General features: G+C 38.3%; 1 protein-coding gene across 1 annotated transcript in view; it reads left to right on the top strand.

Annotated features, from left to right (window-relative positions):
• Nucleotides 1-27,590, top strand: part of LOC131985521 (carbohydrate sulfotransferase 8-like) — a 199,605-nt gene that overhangs the window by 34,673 nt on the left and 137,342 nt on the right. The window contains exon 2 of the mRNA XM_059350683.1: nt 20,885-21,078. Within this exon, the coding sequence (XP_059206666.1) occupies nt 20,919-21,078 (160 nt within the window). The 5' untranslated portion in view covers nt 20,885-20,918. The remainder of the gene's footprint in view (nt 1-20,884; nt 21,079-27,590) is intronic.

The raw sequence follows: 27,590 nt of genomic DNA, 5'->3' as shown, positions 1-27,590 counted from the left end.
AAGCTGGAATTAAAATATCAATTAAATATTCTATTTAGATTGTTCACAGAAGAAGGATGCTTTCTTAAACAGATAACCTTATTGCAGAATATTTAACATTATTATACATTTCACATACAGTGCAGGTATGATAAGTGAGAAAATGTAGAACAAATAAAAATAAAATGAGTATCTAAACAAATATCTGTACTGTGCAGTCAGTATCAGTAAAGTAAAATACATACATAACAACATTTCCAAATCACCCTAAGCAGCGCTTTCAGCATTATATATTGTGTAAAAAATGTCGTTACGCCTTTCATAAGCCAATATCAGCTGATAATATCGGTCAGCCGATATATCTGTCTGGCTCTAATTAAGAGCCATTTCTTATTTCACTGTAAACCAGTAAACCACATGAAATTACACATGAATTCTAAACGTTCACCACTACAGCTGTATATCTGCCTTTTATAGCAGAGCACCACATCAATGACTATAATATTTCAGTCACAGGGGGATAAGTGGAGGCACAGTCACTGAAAATAATATAAAATGAATAAAGAACGGCCGAATGCTTTTGTTAAAATAACAGTCATTTACATTCTGCACAAAACATGCAAGGTTAGTACTCATCGGCCTCATGAATTATTGGTGGGAGGAATTTTAAAACCACTCTTAATGCACCTTTAAACCAGCCAACCCACAGGGGACCTGAGGGTTCCTGTCTGTCTCAGTAATGGTTATTGACTTGAGCTAAACCTCACATGCCCTGCACAGGGCCCTTTGCAAGTTGTGTAGTAAATATTCCACTGTACTCAATTTGATGGTGATCTATTGGAGCTGCCAACTCTGATCACCACAAAAGGTGCTGAAGAAAAAAGGGTGTTCCTGCACAGTACAGTGATTTCACAGCATGAGGAGACACAAAACTGTCAACACTGTTTGTATTTAAGAAATATGGATTTTCATATTCTATTCCGAAATGTCTTTGACTTTTTTCTATGAGGTTTGCTTATAGAAGTGTTCAGGAAAACTCTCTTAACTGCACAAGCTTGTCGTAAAAATCGCTTGTTTCACCTTGATAAACACCAGCTGTTCATGAGGAGGTGTGCACAAATTCTCTTAAAAGAATTTGAGGTGCCACTTCAGAACAAATCTGCTGTGAAATGCAAGTGATTCTTTAAACATCAAAGTCAAAATAAATAAAAAAAAGAAGTTGAAAAACTCACATTGTAGTCTGCATAAAATATCAAATGTGTAAATATTGAAGCAGACTGTACAGGGACACACCCAGCTGGGGACACATTTCTTCTGCTTGTGATTTAATTTAAGCATTACGTTATGAGATCATCCATATGTCTCGTTCATATGGCTCCAGCCTGTGCTGTCCTTCTTTTTACTGTATGGCACATGGGACTGTGGATTTTAAAGGATACGACATTCAGAATATTAATGGAGCAGCAAACAACTATTTACTATATGTAAAGATGGATAAAGTAGAGTAATAGAGGATAGAGAATAAAGTGCCACTTTCACTGTGTGTATAAAATAACCTCAAAAGGCGACAGTGGCTCGGGTGGAGCTGTAGCCTTCTGTTTGGAAGGTCGGTGCTTCGATCCCAAGAAAGTACAGTCCCAAATAGTTCCTGATGAGTGTGACTTTTAACCTTCCAGAGCCCTGTACTACGAAGCTGGGTTTGAGGGTTAGTGAGGTAACAAGTTCATTCAGGTTCATTCTCCGGCATCTAAGGTATATTCTCACAAACTTACAGGACTTTTCACCGTGGAAAATCATAATGAAATGCACTTGAATATTTACTGTACGGTAAAATATTACATTAAAAATTTATTCAAATTAAACTGTCTGTTTCCAGTCATTAATTTCACTACAGGTTCATTCTACAGGACTTCAGGTATATTCTCACAAAATTACAGGACTTTTCACTGTAGAAATTCATAAGAAAATGCACTTGAGTATTTGTATATTACTGTCTATATCTAAAGGCGTTTTACAAAATAAAAAAATCACAGTGAACAGTTCTGTGAATATCATGCAATTAATCGTATTCCCATATTAATCTGATATTTGGGCCTGGTTGTGTAACACTTTATTCTGAAAACTGAAAACCGCACGCCGACACAACAAAGATTTCACGTGGTGTGTTGATATAACGTTAATACTTCATCTCCTCCCTGCTGGTAAGAGTTTTATACTGAGACAGACTAATCACAAATGAGATTAGTTACAGCAGTGAGCGGTAGCGGGGCTAGTTGGTAGATTAGACTTTTCCCAATCCTGTCGGAAGCAAGGCTAAAACATCCTTTTTCGTGGTGAAACAGGAGTGTAAAATCAAACGTTGTTCTTCTTTTAAAACCAACTTTCGCTATTCAAACTATTTAAAACGCCGTCTACAGCTAAAGAGAGTTTCGCGTCTGCTGCAGCCATGTTGGATCCGTAAGAAAACTACAAGCTTCCGTCTGCCGAGTAGTACGTGTCATTGTCTTGCCGTCCCTCCCCTTTCTGTGATTGGATCCCTAAAACAGGGTTAAGAAAGGCAAGAGGTCCTGGCTGCAGACCTCCACTGTCAGGCCCCTCCGCTGTCAGGCCCGGAAGTGCACGAGATACATTTCAAAATAAAACTGCAGACCTCCACTGTCAGGTCCCTACCGCCGCAGGCTCCACTCTCAGGCCCGGAAATGCAAGGGATACATTTCAAAATAAAATCGCGAATGCACTTCCGGTTGAATCGTTTTCTTCACAAATGAATTATTTTGTAAACAATATGACAAAATCCATCAATCCCCGGTCTATTGTGTATATTGTTTTTATTTGTATAATAAACTTTTGATTCGTCAGTGCACACATTTGCTCTTAAGCTATTACTCATATTCATAAGCCAACATCTCATAAGATGTCATAGGCCTATACTGTACATTATATTGTGTAGTATACAGAGTACTTCACTGCCTTTTCATTATGATTTAATTTTGACTTTATTGCACTGCTCTTTTTCTATACATTTGTTTGTTAGTTTTTCTGTTGTATTATTCTGCATTTTTATTCTTAACCATATATTTCATGTTTGGTTCTATGTCTATGCTAATTACACACCTAAGTAACACTAAATACTACCATAACTCTTGATATCTACAGTATAAGCCAAGTAAAATTATTAAGTGATCAACGAGAAAACAAAAACAAAAAACACAAAAAACACCAAGTCACAACATGATCAAATGTTCTGTAGACTTTTATTCACACATACACTTACTCAGTGGGACATTCACAATAAGCCAAATAATTTCTTTTGTCCATTATTTCCTCAAGAAATGTGAATTTGAATGGCTCCAGGGTTGCAAGTCTTCTTTCCACAGCCTCCCATACTGTAAAGCAGCCTCTGCCTGCTCCTCCTCCCCCATACCCAGAACATCAGGCAGGTCTACTTTGCCAGAGAACATTTACTTTCTCTGGATAATAAAAATCAGAAACTCACCGCTACTCGCAGAATAAGCTCACAAAATTACCCTCCCAAAATGTCCTCCCCACCTCCCCACGCCCCAAAATACGGGCCTGGAGGTCTGCAGCCAGGTGCCTCTCGAGAAAGGCGTAGATGGGCGTAGACCGGCGTAGACGCAGCCTATGTGTCACTGTCATAGACTGTATATAAATAAGGTCACTGTCAGCCGTGTGATAGTCTGCTGACCTGTGGGATCGGCTCCAGCCCCCCACGACCCCAGCGCGGATAAGCGGGTAAGGAGAATAATAATAATAATAATAATAATAATAATACATTCAATTTTTATAGTGCTTTTAAAGGTACTCAAAGCTGTGATAATAGTTAATATCAGCTATCCTTTTTGGGTAAGTTGAACTCTCTTCGTAGTACAGAGCTCTGATCATGGTGCCAGTGTTTAAAATGTGAGTTTATTATTTGGTGACTTGTGTAAACATGCTTTTGGTGGTCACTAAACATGCATGTACAGCAGAGCAGTGCTGCTCATATAGTGGTTATGTCTGATGTGACCCATGGTGGCAGCGTGTTGTAAAGCCCACCCTGTGGTTGCACCCAGACACTAAAAGAGTCGATGAGCTTAGTTGAAAACAAATTACATACTTCTTGTCTGTACACACGAAGTAGGTCATGTCACAAAACCTAAAGTTTTAAAGTTCTTCTTGTTTAATCTCATTCTTCATTTTAACCTCAAAACTCAGTCCACTCCAGCCTATAACTTTTATTTTGTCCTAACTGTGTTTTTACATGGCAAAATATTTCAAATTAATCGCAAAGTAAAACATTAACATCGGAAACCACTACTGCAATAATTACTGCTTATTATTATGTTAACTATTATTATTATTTTTATTATTGTTATTATTATCATATCATGATTATTATTGTTTTTTTTACTGAATTCTCCTCAGCAGCTTTTGCATGCTACTGATTTGTTCCCATTAATGGTCCAGGCTCCTTCACATAAAAGTGTTTCTGACAGAACTGTGTTAATTTCAGCTGCTTTCATTATCTCAGTGGAGCAGATCATGCTCTACTGCACTAATGTGTTGGAGGCTGCTGTCATTTTAGTGATGTCAAAGTATTGAATATGTTGTTTTATGCATGAATTGGCGAGAAAAGTTATTCACAACACTAAAATTATAACTATATGGAAAATTGTTACTATTACTACTATTATTGTATTTTTTTGTCTGAAAACAGCACCCTTACTTTGCATAGTTTGTTTAACGCTATATGATTTTTCATATGTAATCCTTTCACATGAAAATGTGTTTTCCTCCTTTTCACATTCTAACATAAGGTGCAACTGTAAAATTTACTTTAGATTTATTCACAATTTTGTCCACTCCAATTTATGCCCAAATAATTAATCTCATACAACCATAACAACCAGAATAATAAAAAATGTATTTCAAAAGACTATGGTTTTGGCCTTGCTTGTTGATCAGATGTGGATTTCCCCCCTTAGATTTTCTAAAGAAGGACACACCTTCCAAGGTCCCATTATGCTGAGACAAGAATTAGAGTCGAACATGAAAGGCATTGAAAAAAAGAAGAGAAATGCATTTGAGTTCTGCGATCTGTCATTGTAGTGTCCCTCCATAGCAGGATTTGGTCACGTTAATCGCATGCTGATTGAACACATCTGTGAGGGAAAACCAGCTTTCAATTTAATTACATTCTAATTAGCATTAGGCGGTCAGTGGTACAATCATTTCATTGAGAGCAGAGAGTGTAATTCACTCAAGGACAGAACCAAAGAGGACAGCTTCTGAGCTGCCTCGGTATCTGCAGGTTATAGATCGAGGGATCTTTCTCACTGCCTGTTGTGGCTTTTCGAACTGCTGTTCTCACCTAACAGGAGGATGACACTGTGCATGGTCTTTTGTGCTAGACATACTTGCATGTAATGTAATGTAATGTAATAACGGGTAAGTGTAAATGTGGGTGGCTATTGTAATGGTTATATTATTCAACATTGCCTGTTTCCCCCTCTCGGCCGACAATAATCACAAGGGAGCTAAGAAAGCAATCATTTTTACCACTTTACTAGCTTTCCTTTGTACTGCAGTGAAATCAAAGAAAATCACATAAAAACAAATAAACAAACAAACAAACAAACAAACAAAAAAGGCTTCCACAGAATAAATACAGCAGAAAGGATGTGGTTCGACCCCCCTCCTCGCAATCTGCAAAACCCTTTGACAATTAAAAAAAAATGAGTCGGATCAGTTGTATGTGTGCTTTTTCACTTGCAGATGACTCAGATGGGAACAGGGGTCAAGGCTCGAGGCAGTAAATCCAGTTAACATTTCTGGAAGCTATTCACAGTAGTGAAACAAGTTATGCTGTGTCGGTAAAACTGAGCTGACTGAATGAAAGTCAGGATGCCAGTGGGGCACTCTGGCCTAAGCAGATACAATGTAGATATAAGGTCAAGCTACTGAGTGTGTATATCTTTCTTCTCCGGTGAGAGTAGGATTTAAAGAGTGCGTTGAAGGTACGTTAGGTCAGGGTTAGAAAATGGTGTCACCTGTAATGGGGACCAGTAGATTTATAACAGCACTGCCTGATCTCACTGCAGGGCGAGGTGATAGGCCGAACCGTCATGCAGCATGAATACTTGGCTTCCATAGGAATGCTCACCCGACTCTTTCACTGTGTATTGTGTAACAGTAACCATTGAAACATTTTGATTAATCTTATTTCATGCGGACATTTTATTAATTATTATTGCTGTGTTGCCACCACAAATTTAATAATAGAGACCACCCTCAGTTGCAGATTGACAATCATCATTTACATTTTAGGCATTCATCTAATGCAACTAATCCAGTTTATATTCCTAGATTAATATGATTTGTTTTTGGACCTCTTTCATGCATTGAATCGAGGCCAAAATATTGTGTCATTTTGTTATCCTTAATGCACCATTGTCTCATACATTTATTGCATATTTTTATTTCTTGTGTGCTTCTCACTAAGACGTAGGCAGGCAGCAGACATCCAGGAGATCTCTGTAATCAATCCAGAACGGAACACAGACCGACTTTAAAGTCCTATAGCCATAATTTATCAAGACATTGTTAAAACAAATCAAATGTTTCTAGCAGAGATTTTAAGTGTGCTTATGTTGTATGTATTCCTGTTTGGTCTAACCTGTGTGGTCCTGATTTGCTGCTTATGAACATATCCTATGAGACATGACACGTGACGAATGCTGCTTTAAACACATCACAATTGCTGTTTTAAACACATTGTTAAATAGTTAGGTTTAGGTTTAGGCATCAAAGCCACTGTCCTTAAGGTATGAAAAAATATCAGGGTGAGGCTTACATACCACAACTACCAAGACATAACTTCCAACAATGGGATACAAACATCACTCACCTGCTCCTGGGTTCATGGGGGTCATCCACCTCCCCTCCAGCACGTCCGAAATGCAACCTTTGTTAGCCTGATATGAAATAGGTCAGTTTTCCAAAGCCCCTTGTGACCTGACAGATTTTTGCATGATGACATTGCGACATATTTATGTTCATATCCAAGCTAAGCCATGTACTGCTGTGGATGCCACATAAGCATGTATCAGAGACCAAAAGTCACACACTTCAAAGTCACTTTGAAGAGAGTGATATGCACTGCTGTGGACAGGGGCAAACCTATTTTAGCCAGCTAAAAAAAACTATATCAGTTTAAGTCTATGTAATATCTAGAATATATTCACAGTTTTACTCTGCCATTAGACACGGACACTGGTCTACAGCTGCCTCGATCGGTTAGTTTGTTTGTGTTATTGTGTGCCTTTTATGTCTGAACTGCAGTGGCATCCACAGCAGTACAGCCTGTGCTTCCAAACTGAGAGCAGCTAACACTGACGCTAGTGCTTTCCTTCACATTATTCATCACCTTATTGATTGGCTTACCGTGGTAACCTTCGTCACAGACTGAGTGGGTGTTTCAATTTCAGACACCCAGAAGAACGCAGATGGAGTCAGCCTTTAAAGATTAAAGTTCTCTAACAGACTAGTTTCAAACTAAATCTCTTCTCCATCGCTCTCCTTCCTCTGTAGTTCGAATTGAGAAAATTAACATCATTATATCTTCCTGACGCAAACCCTCATGTTGACTTGTTGTGTCATGTATGAGTCAAGCATTTGATTGTTGAGATACAGAAAATGTTATGTGGCCTTGCACGTGTGTTTTTTTTACACTCCAAACAGCACTTCCTTTAACTCTAACCTTCCTTGTGATAATTTGCTTCCTCTAGGAATACCTCAATGCTGAGTTGCATCAGCACTGCACCATCTGTCTCTCAGTATGTCAAAGTATAAAAGTTCCCCAGCCTGTCTCCTCCTTTCCATCTACTTCCTCCTTTCATGATTGACATGCATTTTATTGTACATAAAAGCAGTGCATGCTGTACACAATGGCCCTCATTTATCAAACGGACGTAGAAAGATCTGAGCGTATATTTCATATGTGATTCATCAAACGTTCATATCCTGCCAATCACAGCGTAACAATGATCGGACGTTGATAAATGCGGCGGCTGAAAACAAGCGTCATTTGAACGTCGCACCCTAATATATACTGGGTCTAGAGGGGGCCAAGATGGCGCTGGTCTGAGGAGGCTGCTCAAACTTTTTCTGTCAGAAAACCTAAATGGTTTGACTTGAAACTGAAGTAATGACTGCTTGAATGAAGGGATAGACTTTTTCAGTGCTGCTGGAAAGTATTCATGCGTAATTAAGTTTATATGAATAAAAAATTACAATGTCAGTAAGCTAGTCTAAGCTAAGTTTTGTCAACATATTTACTGACACTAATTGGAGAAAACAATGGAGGACAATTCTAACGTCTGCCACAGAAGTTTTAAAGGAAGACTCAGGTAAAGACGATGTCTCAAGTAAAACTGACGTTAACTGTCGACATTTTCTCAGCTTCACCCAACAACTGAAACCTGTCACAAAGACGAAGAAGTTTGAACACAGTAACGGTAACAGTGTCCGAGCCGGATAATGGTAAAAAGATGACAACATTTAATAGCATCGGCTAGTATTCTGGTTAAAGAATTTCACGGTCGCAGGGTGTATTTATTTTTAATGAGGTTTTAGTGATAAATGGTATAGCATAAACATGTTTTGGTTTGTCACCATTAAAAAACAAAACACAGCAGAGTTTTATCAGCTCCAGGGATCGATATAATGGACGTAGTCACCGTGACGTCACCCATTGGTTTGTGGACTGCCCGTTTGAGGCATCGAATACAGCGTTACGTTGGAGTGTCTAATAGTCCAACCAAAAGCTGAACAAGACATTTTCTTGTCATTAAAAGAAAATTCATTGTGAAAGGCTCAATGTTATGAGACCAAACCGGTAAACTTCTTTTCTTTTCTTTTCTTTTTTTAACTTTATTGACACAGTGCCGTGGATATGCATTGCTTTGCTTCTCTTCTAATGATAGCTCGCCTTGTTAGTGACCTGTGTGTCCCTAGTGTCAATCAAAGGTAGCCACGCCCCAAATCATACGATTCTTTATCTTCTATTTTCTTCTAAATGGGGCCATTATTTACACTATTGACATCATATTGTCTTGAAGAAGATTCTTTACTAGCGATTGAGCTCATAGTGTTGTCCTAAAAAAAAATTCTGATTTTCGGTAGAATGCATGACTCCTGGTATGCCTCACTGCTCAGACCAGGAGGTTGCCGCCTGGCTGTGACCAGATGTGAGATCTGATCATACCCTCCGCTCTCGTCCAAATTAATAAATGCCGAGCCTTACGTAGAAATGACCGTACGACCACTTTACGCTCACTTTTTGTAGTACGCTCATTTGAAAAATGAGGGCCTAGATGTCTGCTGGTTTCAGCTGATTATTTGTTCAGGGAGAGCAGGTCTTCTGCACCTATAGCTTTTAATTAACTGTGAGTTGTTGGTGAGTTTCAGTGCACCATTACTAAGAAGAGCCCATTGAGTGTAATTATATGAGTTTTAAATGGTAGTGAAAGCATTACACAACGGAGCCTAAATGTTTGCCAAATGAGCCAATTATCTGATGTATCAAGGTCAGGTGTGCTGCTAGCAGAGAAAATGGGCTGTAGCTTTGACCTGAAGTGTAGTGGCCTATCAAACTAGAATTTGTTATTATTTTTTAATCTGATAGAAATTTAGAAATGAGTAACTTCTGCCAAAAAGCTTTTGGACAAAAAAAAAACACACACACACAAAAGCTCCTGCTGTCTGAAGAAATAGAAGCAGCTTAATTTATTTTTCTCCTATGAAAAGAAATGTTAGCAGCCGATCCAACAAGAATTCAAATCACAGAATCAAGGTACAGGATTTGTCTACTTTGATTCTATAAGGCTTGCATGTAATCTATCTACTCTGCTGGTCATTGAGGCTCTTTAAAAATAGAAACTAATCGGTAACCTCATCTGCGAGGTGTGTAGCGGAGCACAGCAGTGCCCTGTGGCAGGTATTGGGCTGACATGATATGGCAAGGATGTGTTGTATTTGAGCATGTCTGATTGTGTTGGAGCTGTCATCACTTGCTCTGCCTGAGCTGGTAGCTATCCTGAGGCCAGTGTGCTAGGTCACCGTCACACAACTTACAGGTTTGTGAGGGAGTTTGAAGATGGTTTTTGACGTGGCAGTACTTTTGGAGCCGTTACTACAGTAAAGGTAGCAGTAGAAGTAACAGGTTAATGTTACTCTCATTATTGTGACAAAGTTGTTTTTTGTGTACAGTATTCTTATTGTATCTTTCCATGCCTGACTGTAGGAACAGCTGTGCATTAGGAAAATGCACAGGCACATGGAAAATTAGGATGGAGTCTTGTGGAGCTGTGGTTAAAAGTGTCCCAACTGAAAACCAGATTATTTTTTTGCCTCACATTTCACTGGAATTCTTTTATTGCTGCTGAATGGGAGGGAGTTTTTTTATTTAATTTTTCTTACCTACACTGTGTTGTAGATGGTTATCGGCTTACCTCCACTTTGAAGAAGCAGCCTGGAGAAGCAGCAAGGTACTGATGTGGACGGCAGCAGCAGCAAATCATATTTTACCCACTTAAAATAGGCCCAAACAAAGAATATCTACGTCAGTTACAGTGTATGCTATACTTTTTTTTTTTTTACTGCTTTGCCATGCCATCAGACTGACGTGATGAGGTTAACATGGGGGGAATTGAAGTTTTGATATGTTTGGAAGAGATTGATCACTAAAGTTTTGAGAAGATACACACTTTATCTGTCAAGAATAAATCACATTGTCACAATCATTTCATGGAAAGAGGAAAAAAAAAGTTTTTATACCAACTTTATGGGCGACAGTGAACTTTTGCTCTTGTCAAACAAACTATATTCCATTAACAGAAAAAGTAATTTTACCCTCCAGATGACAGAAGTAGCTGGTCTACTGATTCCTTGATCGTTAAGTTCGTATTGTATGATAACACAATTGAGGCATTGGTAGACCAGCAACAACTCAATGATTTGCAAAGTAAAATTACTGTTTTTGTCTATGGAGTCTGGTGGCTTTGACAGTGATAGAACAGCTTCAATCCCCCCATGCAAATTTAAACAGGGCTGTGAAACAGCAAGATAAATTGATAAAAATATTCTTAATATATCATACACTTAAACTGATTTTAAGGTGGCTAAAATATGTTTTGCTGCAGCAGTACATTGCTTAGCTTCTGAGCCAGTTCTCCTTTGTGCTTCTCTAAACTGGCAGCATGCCAAATGCTCTTTACTGTAGGTAATACACTGAAAAAGTACCTCATACAAGCCGACTGACAAAAAAAACACTATCCCTTTAAATATCTCAAATAATTTTCTTTCAGTAAGGAAAGGCGTCAGATAGCTATCAGGGTTGATGGCTGATCTCCTACGCTGATTGCTAAGGCTCATCACAGCAGTGTGAAGAATGCATTAATTCATCCCAGAGATCACCGGCTGTCATAAATAAAGACAATTAGCAATGCTTTGAACATGGTCCTATACCAACCCCCATTCTCCCCTCGTCAAATTCCCTTGCATGTAATCATTAATTTATGAAACAGGCCTGGCAGCGGCTTTCATTTTTTTTGTTTACAAGCCAACACTCTTCACTTTCATTGACACACTGGAGGGACTAGACGTGAATGGTATTTAAAAATATCCCAGAATATTTTCTAGGATATCTGAAATGCTCTCAACTTTGGGAGGAAGCAGGTGATCGGATCTGCAGTGAGATAATGAAAATAGATTTAGTTTGCTTTCTTTGCCAATGCATGTTGTGAGGCATTCAGCCCACATGCAGGGTCTGATTCATGCTTTTTAGCTATTTTGATAGCTGATTCAGGGATGTAAAACTTAGGGAGATGTGAAACAAAAAAGAATGACGGCCAAACATTGTAGCCATTAGAGAATCTGTCAAACATACCAACTGCTCTCAAAAGAGAGATGTCTGCTGATGTGATTAATCTCTCTTTTGAGATTAACCACATCAACAGCCAGCCCAGTAACTAACACCAGCACTGAGATAGGGTGTGTGAGTCTCAGTGCATGAATCCAGGATTGCCCCATTTCTAATCCATAAAAAAAACTCGCTTCAACCTCCACCCAACTGAGGGGAACAACAATACCAACTTTAAAAGTTTAAAGTGTCCGAGTTAAGGACCGGGATCCAGAAATGTTTCAAACAATTGATAGAATTTGTCCTCACTATTAATATTGGACGATGGGAAAAAAGGCATCAAGCTGCTCTGCCCTGAACCTAAAAATATAAAGTACTTAGTTGCTTCAAAATGATGATTCACTCAGTATATGATGCTGCTGCAGAACACTGGAAGGAAAAATGATGTGAAAACAAAAGAGCCCATTCACCTGCTTCATTGAATTGTGAGTTGTCACGGACAAGAATATGACCAGTAAAGTAAGAAGTGAGGTGGTAATCTGGCTGATGTAAAGTGTGACAAACAAAAGTCTACAAAAGTTCTGTAACTTTAACAACATTGACTTTTGGTTACACATGGGACATGAACACTGGTTTCCTGTGGACCTTGTCGTTCTTTATACCCAAAATCTATGCTTTGGTGCTTTTGGTGTTCATAATTAATACATATTGGGTCGTTTTTAGGAGAGATAATCTCTTGATCTCCAAATCAAATGGTAAATAAAGTCAATTTTTCCCCCAATAGTGACCACTCAAGCACTTCTACACAATTTAGCATTCACCCGTATATGTACACTGGTATGCCAAGGCTACCACACACCTGCTCATCAGTAAGTCAAGCATTTAGGAAATATATCACAGTTAAACACTTTATTTACTGGTTACAGAAGATGTGTACAGTACTGTATATAGGCCTTTATCTGTTTGACTGGCATAATCTTCATTTGAAACTAAAAATTCTTTGATGTGTGTTGTACATGAACATCAAACACTGAATCATCTCCATTACCACTCTGACACAGAAGGGCTCTTTTCCTGCATAAAATGGGACATGTTATGTCATTTCTTGGCGTATACATCTGTTTGGAAGTAAAGTACAAAGGCAGTTTCTTTAAAATGAAGTGCTGTTTGATCATAATGAGATGTTTGTGTCAAGTTGTGACAGTTGCAGGGTTTTTGTTTTTATCCTTTGTTTTATTATTTCAGATAAAGTTGACTGAGAATGCACGCTTCTTTTCAGCTCTGCTCTAAAAACTGTGGCTACACACTCATGCGTGCGTGTACACACACACACACACACACACACACACACACACACACACACTCAACACAGCCTGCCTGTGCAAGACAGACCCGTGTTGCTACAATTTTGAAATAAATTAAATTTGAAGTATTTCGGGTTTTGTGACAGTGTTCGTGTACAGTGAGGCTGTATGAGAGAAACATACCATTTTTTTGTGAACTGTGATGCTAAAAATCATATTTCCATAGGACTAAACCAGATTGTCAACTACGTTTCAATGGAAACCTATTTTCTCCCAAATTACTTTTGTTTGTGATGTATCACAAATATGTTTTAGGGGTTGATGGATTGGTTAAGCAAGCATGGGACTTTCACCCAGGAGATACTAAACCAGGAAATTACCCTATATGTCACTTTTACAGCAGCTAAATACGTTAGGCGACTAACTCTAGTGGCCACAGTATTTATGATGGAAGGAATGGTGATCTTATGCTACCACTAGAGAAGCCTATTAAGGTAATGCTTGTGTGTCATATGAGAGGCTAGAAACAAGGAACATGTATGGTTGTAGGTTTAAAGGACTTGTTTGCTATTTCTGCTAAATAACGGAGTTCCCCAGGGGTCTATACTAGGACCAGTTTTAGTCTTGCTTTACCTTGTGTTTTTTCACTCCTGATACTGATTCCAATACCTGGGCTTTGGGTATTGGCCGATACCGAGCACCGACCCGTTACCAGTGTTGAATTAATAAGCTTTATGCATCACTGTTGTTGTTGCAAGAGTGAAATGCCTCAATATAGCTGACATGTTGTTGTCTGCGTCCTTTGTTAATGCAGTCGGCTGGCTTGCTATTGAAGCAGCACGCAGCTGAGCTGATACGTGACTTCATACAAACACTTGTAAACATCAGCATAGATTTAAACTGAATAGATCAGCCCCATTGTCACTGATACCCTATCCAGCTGTTTGGGTCGTTATTGGCCCGATATCCAATATTAACATTGGATACGTGCAACCCTAATTTTGAAAACCATTGTAGCAAGATCATCCCATCTTGCTGAACTTATTTCAGCAAAATGATGCATTCAGTATTGAACTTATGAAATATATGCTTTCATTCTCTTGCATGGTCGGTTGTAGTGGTCTCTAAAGAGGCATAAATCAGAAAACAATTCACGGATTTTGAATTGCAAAGAAGAGGCAGGCAAATTTAAAACCAATATAAGAGAACCTATTACTTCTCCTTGAATATCATTATACTGGCTTCCAGTTTGTGGTATTGATTTCTGAGCTTCATTTTATTGTTATAAATGTTATATTGGTTTATACAGTATCTGTAAACTCTGCACTGAATACTAGGTGGGTTTTTTACTTTATTTGCTATATACTATTGCTAAATTCCACTCTTGTGCCTTTTTGTTGTTTCCTATCTTACTCTGTGCCACTCTGTTACCCAGGTTTTTGGAAATAAATAAAACAGAAAATCACTTAACTTGCAGTAAAGGTGAAGGCAGACAAATATTTAAAATGGCCACAGCAGTAAGGAGTAAGTAGGCCTGTGTGACAGTCTTAGTTTAACATTTTAAAAGGAGCTGCTGAAAACACACACTTGCTGGAGGCAAAGAAAACAAGGACACTCTTTTCAAATGACTAAAATCAACACTGACATGGATGCATGCTTTTCACACTTTGCTGAATCTGTGCTCTTGTTTGCACTTGACTTAAAGGGGTTTAAATCTGAACACTAGTTTTTACCCTTTCAAAAAATATTTCCAATAGCCAGAAACAACATATGGGTGTTTACCTGACCCCAATATCTTGTGCAAAACTAAGATGATGAAACTGTTGGCTGAGAACTGAAAGAAAAATGGAAATAGAAGTGAAAGTGAAAGTGAAAACATGGAATTATTTCCTGTGATAAGGTTACATTCTGTGGTTTTGTTTTGTTTTGTTTTGACTTTGTTTTGTTGTCAGTTTGAATGACACAGGGATGTAAAAGGTCAAACTTGAGAAAACACAATGAAAGGATCACTACTTTGTAAATTGCACCTTCTCATCAAGAGTGACAAAGGAAAACTGAATCACTTTAGAAATTATTGCAAGTACAGTATATAGCTCTCATAAAGGCTCGAATTTATAATGTTCAGACCAATACTATATGATACTGTAGCGGTAGCATTGGAGATGTTGTAGTTTCAGGGATTAACATAGTGATACAACAGGTTTTGGCTATTGCTCAGTGAAAAAAAGTCCCTATTATCCCAAGAAACAAGCCTCACATGGGTATTACGGCTTTAACAGAATTAATAGCAATGCACATCTACTGATTAAAACATTCTCTTCAGAATATATACACTGGGGTATAGAAATGGTCAGGCCAGCAAGAACGGCCTTGTGGTTACCACCCGAGTTGGCATGGCAACTGTGCAATTATCACAGCCAGTCAAACACAACAGTATACATTAAAGGGGGCCATTATTTTCACTTTCAGGTTCACACTTGTTGTTTCACTTTCTACTATAATATGTTTACATGATTTATTGTTCAATAACACATAATTTTTCTCATACGGCCCCCTCTTTCCAACCTCTATCTGAGATGCTTATCTGTAGTGTCCGCCAACCTCTCTGAACTTCCAGCCTCAGAGTCTCTCCATCTCTAATGAAAAGCACCTTCTGCCATTTCAAAACTTAATTCAACACAATCGGACATATTCCAGCAGGAATGTGATGCAAAATTGGGGGAAAATCAACAACATCAGCAACCAAGATTACATCTTTCCATGTGTTAGCATGTAGCTACATGTAGCAGTGTATGTAATATAAACACTGCAGTAACCTGCACAGAGCACATGAGCATGTATAGAAACCCAGGAGTCAGCTCGAGTCTAGAGTATCAAGAACTGTTGGAAACGGTGCGTTCAGAACGGTTGGAAATCAGAAGTTTTTGTTCCCAGGGATTACTTTTCCTCACTTTTATTGCATTATTTGACACTTTGACGAAGTTTAATGTGAACATCTGACATTGGAACGAAATATAGGACAGAAAATAAGAAAAAGCATATGGTTGAAATACATATTATGCATTTTATTCCCACAAAGCAGTTTCTTGTATAACCACATAATGATGAGGCTCTCATAATATTAGGCCCTACATAGGGAAAATCTTCATCTATTGACTTTGTCCTCTCTGATGCTCAGGATGTGAAGATTAGAGAAAGAGCAGTGAATATGAAATAGCTCCTTATCCGGGATAAAACTCAACACTTGTAATTAACTCCACTGAGCACAAAGGGTATCATATTCCCATTATGCAACAATAGTGACCATGACCATGTTTACAGAGCTCGCTTCCACCATCACATCAAAAGCCTTTTATCCTACAGAATTTATATCATATTTTTATATTTATTCTATATTTAACCTAAGTTAAAACTACTTTCATTCTGCAAGGGTTGCAATGATTAGTGTATTGAACAGACTTGATATCATTCCCGTATGAAGGGGACAGAAATATATAAATGCATTTGCCTTTCTCCTCGGAAAATATAGGGTTGTCTGCTCATTATAATCCTGTTTGTGCTATATGTCTATGATGCATCATTTTCTTCTTCCTTATTCTTGCACTTTTTAAGTGACCCTTTCTGTGCATCATTGCCTGCATGGTTTCCCTCCAGAATGATGCGGAGAACATTCATATGGAAATGAAATGTTGTCAATGCTGAAGCTGCGTAAATGGGTTTTAGGGTGGCCTAATGGTTTGACATCTCCAACACTACTTTAATCCCCACAAAAGTGAGTGCTGTTATGTTGACTTTAATATGAAACTGCTATGTCAGTTCAATGAATGTCTGTCCAAGGGAAATGTGTCATTTTAATGTTATCTGACAGTCGCACCCATTGACAGCCTGCAACTAACTTGAATTTATATGGCAGCACAAGTTCTCTGGAGGCTAATGGCTAAAAGCATTAAGACTTATACAAGATTATGTTTCATGATTTGCTTCTTTTTATATCCAAACACAATTCTGACATTTGTATTGAATTGGTAAAACAAAGCTGAATACTTGAACCTGAAATCACTTTTTAAAGCACAAATACTTGTTTCTCAAAAAAGTGGCAACAGCCATTGCCTCCCATTTAGTCCATTAAATGGCCCTTGTCTTTCTTAATCAGCATCAAACATATGGCTCAGAATGTAACGGGTTGTGTATGGACCCAATTGCAGCACACAGGATACCAGGAACACTTCGTTAGTGCTTTTAATGTCAACCTTGGCAGGTACAGACCAATGAAAGCAATATACACTTTCAACAGCTTGAATGTAACAACAAAGTCTCTAAACAGCGAAGCTGGTTCGACTGGCAGGTAAACTCCAGGTCAGGGACAGAAGGCTGGTGAGTTTACCGGGGGTCAGGCAAGACGGGTAGATCGGGGCAGGCCGGGTCGACAACAGGAAATCAGTCTGAGGAAAATCGCTGGAAAGTCTGTCTTTGAAGAGCTGAGAACAATCTGGCAGTGAGTGTGTGTGAGGCAGGAGTCTTTATAGTGACTTGATTAGTGATCAGAGGCAGCTGGGTGAACAGGTGAAGAGAGTCTGGCTGATGAGGAGGGAGTGGGCCCTCTGTGGGACTGGGAGACAGAGCTGAAACTGTGACATGGGGGACAGGGCTTTCTGTGCTGCTGCCCCACGGCTGTGGAACGCCCTTCCTGACACCCTGAGGGCACCACAGGCCATAGACACTTTTAAAAAAGGACTAAAAACATTCCTTTTTAGCAAAACCTTTGGTTCCTCCCATCTAGATGGTTTTTAGATTATGTATGTATGTTTTCTGTTTTTAGCTGTTTTCTTCCCCCCTTTTTTAAAATCCTTTTTATAATTAGACTGTTATGTTTTTAACCTGTAGCACTTTGAGATTTCCTGTAATGTAAAGTGCATTACAAATAAAATGTAGTATTATTATTATTATTATTACAGAAGGTTCCTGCTGGACCTATTAGTATCTGCAGAATGGCCTGTCACAGTCTTTAAGTGTCCCTTTCAGTTTCATTAGGTTAAGGCACAAAAACTACATGCTTAGGTTTACGAAATAAAAAGTTCATGGTTACGTTTGATGGTTGGGATTACTTTACTGAACGTATGCATGTCAGGACACTTAAAAAAGACATAATGCAAATTCCAGTCTACTGGATGAAAGCCCTGTTTTCAAGAAGCCATCCACCACTCTAACTTTGCTCCTATTACAACCACTATGGCAGCTAGAGCTAGGCACCTAACAGTTCTCAACAAACTATAAAGTGGAGCAGGTCGCTTCTACAATCCCCATCCCAAATAAGTTGGATCTATCCATTGCATTTTAAGCACTTTGGCCTATTTAAGCTCTTGAATGAGCGAGTACAAATGGGGGCTGTTAAAGCACTTTATTATGTATGTTTACTATTACTTTTCCCTTTTTTTTGGACACTATTTGAGTAAGCTGAATTATTCTTCCTCTGTGTGGAGCAATGTTGTAACTGTACTGCAAACCCTGTTGAACTTCCACTGTTGCTGCATCTGCACTGATTAAAGCCCCAAAGCAAAATTGAGTCATTAAATGTTCACTCACAATAACTGATTAAAAAAGAATACAGAAAAAGGTATCCTCCATAATTCGCTCCCAACACAGATACACAGATCCACACTTTTTTTCCCCCTTCATATTGACTTTTGTCTCATTTGTTTGTAACATTGATTATGAGGCACAATATTGTTATAAGCCCCTCTGGATTTGCTGTGTATTTTATACTACACAGTGTATCTCAGCGTCTTCATCATCTGTATGATCAAATTGACAATAAAACTAAAATCCTGACAGAAATGACTGTATATTCAAGCATCACTGCTTGAAACATGTCACATTTATTATTTGACACTTATTTAAACCTCATTTATAACTTTTGGTTTTAGCACAGGGTGCAAAGTGAAAGCAAAGTTCCTGATATCACTGAAATAGAGCCAATTTTATTTCCTGCATTTACAACACATGCTTGAGTAGTCACCAAAGCTCATTTACATATTAATTTGAAGACAGATGCTACATGGTCTTTCTGCTGTATGAACAGAGCCCCGAGTTGGTCTGCGCTCATGCCAGTCCAACTGGAACTGTGTTTACCAAACTGTATCCTTACAAACACAACAGATTTCTTTATTTGGAGGAATTAGGTGTCAGCTCATCTTGTGTCTTGTGTTGAATTTCTGAACAGCCTTAAGTCGTCAGACTTCACGGCTTAACCGAAATAGACAAAGGTGTTGAGTTTTGACAAATAATACACACTACCTTATTTTGTCCACCATTCACCCCAAAATTGTCTGTAGTACTGTTTATTAATCTAGATTGTTATGGCTGGACTGGGACAAAAAATCAGCCCTGGCATTTTAGCCCTGACTGACCCACCACAACTGATTACTCAACAACTATCTTAGCGCTCTCCTAACCATGTAGATATACTAACCATATCATAACTTTCACTATTTAATATAAATGCAATAACATGCAGCACAACAGTGGAAACTTCATTGCTCAGTGTAAAATGGTGTTCTACTAATGCTCAAGAAACAAATGTTTATATATCGAAAAGGATCCCTCGAAAATTACCCTGCAGAGACAGAAGTGGCCTAGCACATTTAACACTGTCACACTTATATCATAACCTTCACGTCTGACTGCTAGTCTGTTTATCACCTCAAAATCTATAAACAACTGATCACAGGGGCAACAGCAAATGAGCTTCTGAACACGAGCAGGATTGAATAACATGTAATTATGACAAGGCACTAGAATGTTAAACTGGTAACAACAGCAAGCCAAGCACGTTTCAGTGCCAGTCTAAAAACTTCAACCAATTACGTAGTCAGGGTGTCCATAACTGTTAAACTCTGTTTAAAACACCAGACGTGCCAAACTTACTGTCATCATTGCACACATAGTGGAGGCAGCAGAAAACTTTTCCGTTTTCAGTTAGTTTGGTGCATCTGCCTGAAGGGCTTGTAGTTTGTTTTTCTCTTCATTTCTCCATGACTTCTATGCGTTTCTTCTACATTGTTATTATCTGGCTGTGCTGTTTCTGATTGATTGATTGATTGATTGATTGGTTGATTGATTGATTGATTGGTTGATTGATTGATTGATTGATTGATTGATTGATTGGTTGATTGATTGATTGATTGATTGATTGATTGATTGATTGATTGATTGATTGATTGATTGATTGACAGCCGATGGGCCCAAGGAAGAGGGCTCTCGGGGCTCCCTCTACCTGTTTTTTTTTGTCCATTGTCCAATGAGTCTACCAAAAACAAGGTTGTTCTTTTTTTCTTTCTTTTTAAAAAAAACTTTATTGAATAAAAATTCAAATATACAAGATTTTAGACAATGTGCTCAATGTAATAATACATATGAATAAGAATAAGGGAAAAAAACAGGCATTTGCTTGGTATGACAGATGGCCTGTCCAGCCCTGTACATCACCCCAGCTTGCACAGGTGCATGACATACAGTGAGACGACTCCTCTCATCTTTACCTTCAGACATCCTGCTAAAGGAACACAGAGAACACAGCAGGAGGGGCACTGATAGGGTCAGGAGACTTCACACAGTTTTGCTCACTCCCTTTTGTCTGTGTCTCTCCAATTCCCATTTTCCTACCCTTTTTGAATTTCTCCAGAACGTTTCACACTAGTGTCTAACTGTGCCAAATCATGCTGTGGATGAAGTTAAAGATGGCGTTGGACTCCCTGCGTGGACGGAGAAGGAGGCTGCCCTGTTACCTCTGGTTCTTCCTGCTGTTCGCTGCTGGAGGTCTGGTTCTCTTCATCCACCAGCGGGATCTGTCAGAGATGGTCCAGCCGCAAGGCCCAGGTTAGTCTGTACTTCCTGTAAAACAGCATGGATCTCAACACTGTCGAGAATATTTTAAGGGAAACCACAAAAAAACCTAAAACACATAGCAGCATAGACCTGCCAATACTAAATGCAAAGCACTTTTATTAGTTTTCATAAGGAGGTGTTCAGGGAGATGGGAAGTCAGGTGGCTGTTATCTCTTTCCCTCAGTGGGAGTTGAGAAGCTGACTTTATTTAGGGTTATTTGGAACTTGTTCCCATCGTCTGACAGGTGTCACTAAAGAAGGAGGAGTTAGAATCAAACCTGAATCAATTCTTCCTTGTGCACACAAATATCTAACTCTGCTGTAGTGGCCCTAGTGGGTATCAAGATTATAGCCAGTAAATGTAAACCTAAGTTTACACGGGCAAGTTTGCTTCTTAAGCTTTAAACTTGCACACTAACTGAAATGCAGGGTAGTGACAGTGAGAGGATTGTTTCTTAAAAGTGCACTCATCAAGCTGAAAGCGAAAGCGAAACTGCAAGGCACAAACAATTATTTCACAGGGCTGGTAGCATGCTGTGGCTCTTTCTCAATCTCTATTTCTTTCTTACGCTGGAAATGCACGGCAGTAACTGCAAAATACAGCTTTCTATATGCACAGGGCCAGAGGCACGCTGTGTCTTACTCAAAAAGGGAAAAAGGGGAGCACTTATTCAACAGCAAATGTCTGAAAAGTTTACATTGAATACCCTGTATTCAAATGCTGAACCAAAGTTCTTAAACTTCTGCAGAGTATAGGTTGAACTTAGATAGTTAGCAATAGCAAGTGGTTAACTTAGCACAATGAATGGTTTAAAGGTGGTAGTAACCAATACCAAATCTGTCAAATTTCCTTTATTAAATGTATGAATAATTTAATTTACACTACAATGTACAATGTACCTGTTGCAGACTGATGGTGTAAAATGAAAATACTTCTAGTAAGTCTGTAATTGGAATAAATTTTTTTGGGATGGACCAAAATGAAAATGCTAATTTTGCACAATTATGAATGTTTGCCAACTGTACTATGCCTCTCACAGGGCGTCAAAATATGTAGGGATTACAAATAAATGTATTGAGTATGTGACTATGCCTCATCAAATAAATAAATGGATACCTCTCCAGGGGGCACCAAAAAATGTAAGGAAAGGAGTACACAGGATACACAATATAATGTTAGGGTTTAAAAAGTGGGTTAAATAGCTATCAGAATAATTAACAATTATTTTTAAATAATTATTCATATAAAATATGATATGACTTGATTTATTCAATTCACCTTGAAATGGGGCACCACTATGTAAAACAGGGAAAAGATAGTCAATTCACCTAAATCAGTCGTAACTCATAAAGTTACTAAGCTACAAATTTGTAACTCTGACTAATAATTAACTTAATAAGTATAATCAAATTACCATATTAACATTTGGTAATGGTTGAAGGAATTTAGAATTTGTTTCATAGAAGAGGTTGGCATCTCACTAATAAATGTTCAACATTAAAAAGGACAGCGTGTATATTCCAAAAATAAATGTATTCTTAAAAAACGAAATAAAGCAAACAATATACACAATATCTAATCTAATAGAATTTTTTACAGTGAAAATGTGGGAGAGTGAGATAATGTGTATCAAGTCACAAGTGGCCGACAGTTGTAGACCCCACAATGAAATTGTAAGTTGGCAAAGGCCTGGTTTCTGTGTAAACAAGACTAACAATCAATTTAAAATGGCCTGGCCAAATAAACATCACAACAGTAGTTCTTAATAGACACAAATTAAATCAAAACCATCAATTAAAGTTTAACAACTTATTCTTGCTTGTACTAACTGATCTAGCCCAGAAATCCTTTTGGAGAAGAATTAGTTCCATGTTGGGTTTTGGTGTTTTCCAGAGTCATTTGCTGTGTTGGTGGCTCCAAATCTTGTAGATTTCTTTGTGACTATATCTTGCATAGGCCACAAGCAGGAAAATCAGAGAGCAGTTGGAGAGAGGCCCAAGCCTGTCTCCCTTTGCCCCCTACAGAGGTTTAAGAGAGCAATATGCATGCCAGAAAGAAGATCTGTTCAATCACAATGAGGCTGCTGAGGAATGTAGGACTAAGAGATTTTTTAGCATGTTTATAATGTTTTTTTAATCAATATTGGAACCTCTTTACTACATATTTATTTTAGACTTATTTTGGCTTATTTATCACCTGACTTATCCTATCAGCTCATATTATCCTATCAGAGGCACATCAGGATCTATTGGTATCTAATAGATGTGGTGGTGTCTAAAAAATCCCATATTGGTCAGGCTGTAATATATTCTCATACATGTGTATTTGTTTTATTACTTAGTATTACATTTAGTTTGTTATTAGTTTTAATGAATTTTGAGGTTGTGAACACGGTGTGAGTGGGCATGCTTATATAGTTATTGGATATGTTGGTTCTGTACCCTGTATTAAGGCAGACTGATTGAGACAGGCTGTGATGGGATGATGTAATTTTGGCTGTTGCTTCAATTGATTGTGTCTGTAGTCATTTATCTTGTTTATTTGATCTTGGCTGTAGCACATTACTTTATACTAGGCGTAACACTAACTGTAGCAAGAGAGAGAGTGTGTGTGTGTGTGTGTGTGTGTGTGTGTGTGTGTATGTGTGTGTTGTTTTGACATTGTTGTGCGGCTTGCACTTTGTAGTGAAGCTGTTCCTGTTTGTGTGTGTGTGTGTGTGTGTGTGTGTGTGTATTAGTTACACATCTGTCATATCTGATATAATCCATACAGGTTCAAATACCACATGCTTTTTTTGTCTAATGGTAACAAGAGTAGTCAAGAGAAGTCACAGTACAACTTCCATAGCTGTTTCCATACAGCAGTACCATTGATACAACCACAAATGTAGCCTGAGAAATTACGATTAAGATTCCTTTGAGTTCCACAATGGGGAAATTCAACCTCTGCATTTAACCCATCCCTTTGACACACCAGTGAACACACCATGCTTAGGAGCAGTGGGCAGCACATTGTTGTGCCCAGGGAGCTGTGTGGGGGGTTAGGTTTAGATGCCTTGCTCAAGGGCACGTCAGTCTTTGACCTGTCAGTCCTGGGATTCAAACCCTCCGGTTACAAGCCCGATCTCTAACCTCTAGGCCATGGACTGCAATAGGCAATAGGATAAGTATTGCGATACAATATATTGTTTTGTCAAAAAAGACAAAATTCTCAGTCTATTCATCTCACTTCAATCTTTTTATTTCTCCACAATGACAGTCAAACCCACAGACTGTCCAACAAAGTATTCAGTCAAATTTAACTTAACTGAGATCAAACATGTATGGATGACAACAATTGCAGCATTTTCTCAAACTCTCAAGCATCACTGCTCTATATAGCTTCTATATGGCTGTGTCCGTGAAATAAAGTCGCTACGGAGTCACATGCCTAGGTACCAGTGTCTTTAGCATGTAGATGAAATCCTCATTTTACACATCGTTGTATGGCCTCAAGTCTTCGCATATGGAGAAAGTAATGGATTGTGTTATTATTTTCGCACGTTCTAGTTGGGAGGCAGCCATGTATGTAGAGAGTAGACTTGTGGAAACCCAGAGAGCCTATTTTAATTGAGATAGCATGACATCAGAGGTCACATGACCGCTTTGAAAATCACCATGAAACATAAAAAAATAGCCTAACTTTGCAGCGTTATATCGACAACAACAACAACAACAACAACTTCCTGACGCACATGGTGCCTATAGATTCCTTAGATCTTCTAGTTTCATGTGATACCATTATCTCCAGTATATTGAATGAATAAATAAATCAATATAATATTGCCTCGCAAAATATCACAATACTATGCTGTATGGATTCATTCCCCCACCTCTAGCATGTTGTCATGCTAACTGTCTCTCCAGCCCCGTGCTGTATCTCGGTAACACTTTTTTTTACTAATTTGTCCCACTTAGACTCAAAATCAAAGGTCAAAGCCACTGTGACGTCACAAGATACACTTTTAGCCACAACTCAAGACTTCATACAATTACTATGACAACATTTCATACAAATGTCTAATAGGATACAATGATGAAATTATGACATTTTACATTAAAGAGTTCAAAGGTCTACTTGTGACATCATAATGTTCAGTAAAACACTTTTTCTGGCCATTATTCAATGCAGGAACAGAGAGGGAGACATTTGAAGTATCTGTGAAGCATCCACAGTTTTGGAACTGTAGCTTCCTTAAAGCGGAGCATTCTCCACTGTCTGGAAAGACATGCAACTTGACTGATTTGCAGAAGCAATTCTAGTTTTATCACATTTTCATAGTTCCTGGCATTGTTAGCGAAGAAACTCAAAAAATGTCACAGGAGAGCTACAGGGAGCAAGCTGGATAAACAACTTCACTTTCAAAACAAACCCCGAAAAATGCAACCTGCAACTATTTGTAAGCAATTTTACAGAAAAACAAGCTCAGGGTTGCTTATAATAAGCAGATCAGCAACCCTAGTCTCCATGGGGATAGAGGGAGGCTGTCCATTCAATTTCCAAATGAGTCAAACCTTTGTCCACATAAAGGGACCCGATGTGCTTCTGCTTGGCTCTCAGCATTAAGGAGATTGGGGTTTAAGCAGCCGTGATGGAAGAGTGTCCTGAGCGTGTAAAACTAAGCTGCTTCATGTCGCAGAAACAAGAGATCAGCTGCTTGCTTATGTGCCTCTTTGGCTTGTAGAACACTTTCCACCTAAATGAGAGCAGGATTAGTTGCATGTTGCTGCTGTTGTTGGACTCACTCCTGACTTTGTCTTCAACTCAGGTTATTTTTATACACATCAGGGACTCTAATTTTGAATTCCATGAGATTCAAATGAAAGGACAACCCATTTTATTTATTTATTTACCCATGAAAAACCAGGAAGCAGCAAATGAACAAGATGTTTCTGAAAGAAAATGTAGATGAACTGCAGCAGGCTTTCTGGGGATAAAGCTCTCCAACTGCACCGAAACCTGATTCCAGAGATGCAATACTATTGTGTGTCAACAGCAGATCAGAGTCACAATTCTACAGCAATTAGAGCCACTTAGCCAGAGGGGAATCTCTCTGACTCTCTAATTTTCCCTCTGATTGTCAGATGCTTTCAGGCACGGTGTCAGGTGGAAATAAAAAGACCAAAGACACACAAATCATATACAAACGATGACAACTAATGTTTAATATTCACGACAAATATCAGATCAAGACCTATACTTGCCTGTAAGAAAATGGTTAAACTTTAAATTGATAGTTAGTTTTACATCTTTCTTTTTTCATGTGTCACAAAAAACATTTAGAAAAGTTTTGTGTGTTTAGTCGCATTTGCTCTGTGCGAGAATAGTGAGGAGTCACTTTTACTTTAAGTTTATTTCTGAACAACTAACACATTTCTCATTTTCAGACCTTTAGCCATAATTTCTGGATTGACAATGCTGCAGTCATCAAAATAATTGAAAACACAGATATGAAATGATAAGATATGACTTCAGTGGGGCAGTAATAGAAAACAGAAAATCACAGGTAGTCAGGTGATCATATATGCTATAACTTTTTTTTAAAACTTAGTTTTAACAAAAGATAAAGACAACATTGGAAATGTGCGTGTAAGGACAAAGTTGGACTTTGATTGATGTTTACAACAGACAGTTTGGCTTTTTTTCCCCCTCTGACGTCTTTTCCACATTCCACATTGTTCTAATTATTTTCTTACTGAAGCCATACAGTGTGAAAACCATCTGTATAGTACACACAATGCACAGTTTTCTATCTCTCTTTTAGACATTAGTGAGCACTTGACATTCATTTACTAACGATAATTAACGAGTGCTTTGACATTTAGCATGCGCTCTTTAGAACAGCTGTCTGGAGGGAATGTCTCCAACGAGCCTCACGATGTGATATCATGCAATAGCTTGACCATGACAGACAATCAGGCATCTGACGTCAGACATATCAGGATACAGCTTCCTCTGATCTTATTCATATTTTTTTTTTTATTTGGAATTAAAAATTAAGTGATTTCACACTCCCACATGATTCCTCATGCCTTAAGCAGAACTTTGGCGTCCACTTTAAGATGTGTTATAGAATAGAAGAAACTTAATTATAGGAAGCATTAAAAAAGCCGTATTGTCCTTGCTTTTATTATTGTGACACACATTAAATTTCAGGAACACCTGCAGGAAATTTCTTCAAATTTGTAGGTCAAAGGTCAGTGTGACCTCATCAAATACATTTTTGAACACAACTTTACAAATAAATACACAAGATGTGATGTGAAATATATGACAAGATTTTACACAAATGTCTAAAATGGTTAAAGTGACGAAGTAAAGACATTTTTCTCTAAAAGGTCAAAGGTCAATCATTGACACTATTTTGGGGTGTCCACCTTAAAATTGTGGGGATTGTGTAGATCTTCTGTGCTGCCGGTTTGAAGATGTGTGGGAAGCATCCAATTTTGTGGATTTCATTTCT

The sequence above is a fragment of the Centropristis striata genome, chromosome 2 (genome assembly GCF_030273125.1).
Source record: "Centropristis striata isolate RG_2023a ecotype Rhode Island chromosome 2, C.striata_1.0, whole genome shotgun sequence".
NCBI classification, from domain to species: domain Eukaryota; kingdom Metazoa; phylum Chordata; class Actinopteri; order Perciformes; family Serranidae; genus Centropristis; species Centropristis striata.
The sequence above is the reverse complement of the archived record's forward strand: the minus strand, read 5'-3'. Positions and strand labels throughout refer to the sequence as shown.